The 3,143-nt window shown below is 39.6% G+C and overlaps 1 protein-coding gene across 8 annotated transcripts in view; it reads left to right on the top strand.

Annotated features, from left to right (window-relative positions):
• Window positions 1-2,924, top strand: part of SORBS2 (sorbin and SH3 domain containing 2) — a 377,524-nt gene extending 374,600 nt beyond the window's left edge. For all 8 annotated transcript variants that reach the window (XM_011959522.1, XM_011959523.1, XM_011959520.1 and 5 more), the window contains one exon: window positions 786-2,924. In XM_011959522.1, the coding sequence (XP_011814912.1) occupies window positions 786-847 (62 nt within the window). In that variant the 3' untranslated portion in view covers window positions 848-2,924. The remainder of the gene's footprint in view (window positions 1-785) is intronic.
• Window positions 2,925-3,143: the final 219 nt, after the last annotated feature.

The raw sequence follows: 3,143 nt of genomic DNA on the forward strand, positions 1-3,143 counted from the left end.
AAGCTTTAGAGACCCTTATCCGCTCCATCTGCGCTGCCTAAAGAAGAATTTAGCACACCAATTTTTACAAGAAGTTTCCAAACCAGAAACCAGAGGTGACCATAATGATGATAGCCATTTGTGAGTGTAGTTAAACACACCATGTTAGAATTCATGCTGGTGATGGAACTCCCACACACAAACAGTGCTTAATCCTTTTTTTTTTCTTTAATGATTTGTAAATTGCTGAAAAATTGTATACTTGGTGGAGTCTGGCAGTGCTGTTTTTAAATAAATGATGTGGCACTGAGCATGATCTTCTATGAGATGATAAAACTGGACAGTGACAGCCTGCAGTAGATGATGCCTTCATGTCGCACCTGCGCTGCGCGGGCTGCCGGTCACTGAAAAGCTTTGCTCAGGATTTTCCACTCACCCTGTCACCTGTCAGCCTCGCCTTGATTCCACGCTCCCCACTCTGGTGTGGCAGCCTTGGTGACTGAGCTCCTCCGCCCACCTCCTCAGCAAGGCTCTTTCCCTTCAGATTGGGAGGCTCAGCATTTCTGCCTAGGGGGCCATGATGGCAGCGCATCATTTATGCTGGAGGGGCAGTGACAGCGTCAGGCAACCAACTAAAACTGCTTATTGTGTCTGCCTGTGGGCTTCACGTGAGTTGCCCACCTTCTTTTCCAAACCCCTTGGGGCTTGCTGTCTTCACGAGGCCTTGTACATGCGAAGTATTCAAGCCCATGTGTATGAACTGACATTGTTGTTACCCCCCTTTCATTACTCGCTTCTGTTTTCAGGGACCTCAAGAAGAACCAAATTCTTTGGTACTTTCCCCGGAAACTACGTCAAGAGGCTGTGAATCGCTCTCCCTCCTTCTGTAGGCCACCTGCCAGTCACGCACCTGCGTCAACGCCTGAACCACCCTGCGGGCCTCCCGTCGTCATGCCTTACGGTTTCCAATGCGCCGTCACCATCTCCACCTGCCACCAAACCACCAGCAGAGTAACCGCCGCTGCTGTGAGCCTGGGGGCGACATGGCAGGCTGGCCCCCACCGTGAAAGTGTGGATTCCTACTTCCTGCTCTAAGCTTTGACATGCCAAAATGTGGGATCAGAAAGAAAATCATAATACTTAAAAATGGTCAAATATTTGAGGCAAAAAAAAGGGTCTCCAGGGAGCTATTTCAACACCTCCCCCCAGGCGATCTTCTCCCCAAAGACGACCAGAAAATTGTTTATTGGGAAATGCTGTGGTTTGCGTTTTCACATTCTTAGCTTGGCAGTGTATATTCTTTTCACAAGTTTGCCTAGTGTCTTGGTTTACACAATATGACAACTGTAACTGTACTTTAGCTAGTGTTTGCCTGCACATACGTGTTGTAATATGCACAGTGATTACCACCTTTAAAGCAAGAGAAGGAAAGTTAATTTGGATGAGTGTGATTTTGTTGATTGAATGTAAGTTTTCAAATAGGAGTCTTTATCTGCAAATTTTTTGCACTTTTTAGAAGTGCAAACAGTAAATGAATAAAAGCCTTCAGTAATAATCATGACAGTACAAGAGGCTGAGCTAGACTACAGGGAAAAACTATTGTGTTGTAAAGTTGCATCGCTATTTTATATTAAAATGTAATGATCAGCGTCATGAACAATGAGCTCTTAGTGTTTTATTTATCTGAAAAAAATGTAAGTAAGCAGTGTTAGTGAGAGGTGCGAAGAATTATTCTAACATAGACACTTGAAAGTATCTGTAAGCAATACTAGTAGGTAAGATTTCACTGTGTGTACACATACACATTTGAGATTGTATGAGAACATATAATCCATATGCTGTGTTGTACATTTTATGGAAATGTAATAGAATCTCACACATTATTTTATAGAAATAGAGTACAGAAGCATCACAAGTATTAAAGTTGGTTTTAGCAAGGATTATGATTAATACAATTATTTTTACTATAATAATTATTTTTCTTCTATGGAACTCAGAATCCTGGCTACATTTGAGGACAGGAATATGTTGAGCCTGATTTTCCTGGTGTGTGTAAAATATTTCCTAGGAATAAATTAGGCACTTTTTAGAAACAATGTTAAATCATTCAGGTTTTATTTTCTGCCCTGAAGCAGAAATTTACAAAATGATATTGGGACCTGGAAGGTTTAATATAGTTCACAGTGCCTGAATTACACGTACTCCAAGAACTAGCTTTGTATTTCTTATGACTTTGCATAAGAACTATTCATCTTTGGATCTTGAGCACCTTATAGATAAAACTTTTTATGGCATTTCTTTCGTGGACAGTGATTGATCTTTTCACAATGTACGTAGTCGTTAGAATTTTGTACATATGTTTGCTCTTTTTTTGTACAGAATATTTAGTTTAGTTGTTGAGAAAACAGGGGAGTTTCCTAATTTGGTCTTTATCCTGCGACAACACTTTCAGCAGACTAGCCTCTCCCTATCTCACAGATCACAAGCACCCCTAGATAATGCGATTCTGTCAGATAGCATTTATGCAAAAATCTATGAAGTTAAAAGATCGTAGAAGCCAAACTGAAATGTACATATCTACTGACCGATGACAAGGGAATTTCATTAGGAAGAAGGTAAAGCAACATCTTTGAGTAGGCTACCTTGATTTCTGTCAAGTTCACAACCAGCTTCATATTTTAAAGGCTTCAGGTTTGAAATTAAGTCAACTGCATGCAGCTTTGCTGATAAATGAATAATTCTCTTTGATGCCATTTATGAGAAAAGACTTCAATATCTGTTGCCTGTCATATTTAAGAAAAATTACTGTTTCTACTCTCTGTATCTGATTTTAAAAGAAAAAAAATTCACACCTGGCTTCCAGGTAAATGACTTTGAATTCTTACAAGCAAAGGTCATTGTGTTTTTCTTGAATAGACATCTAATAAATTTTGCTTGGAAGTATACTTCGGTTTTTCTTCTTGACATTTATCTTTATATAAATCGTGTATTTCATTCCAACTTGTTAAACTAAAGAGAAAATGCATTTTGTTGTGTGTTCTTTTAACACAAAAATGGAGAAAAGATGTGTCAGCATCAGCTCAGAGAAGAAATATTTTTAAACCCACCTACTGGGGGAAATCCCACCCCCGATATTCAACGTGGGTTCTTTTCTATTTCCCTAA

Source organism: Colobus angolensis, unplaced genomic scaffold (genome assembly GCF_000951035.1).
Source record: "Colobus angolensis palliatus isolate OR3802 unplaced genomic scaffold, Cang.pa_1.0 Scaffold5, whole genome shotgun sequence".
Classification (NCBI taxonomy): domain Eukaryota; kingdom Metazoa; phylum Chordata; class Mammalia; order Primates; family Cercopithecidae; genus Colobus; species Colobus angolensis.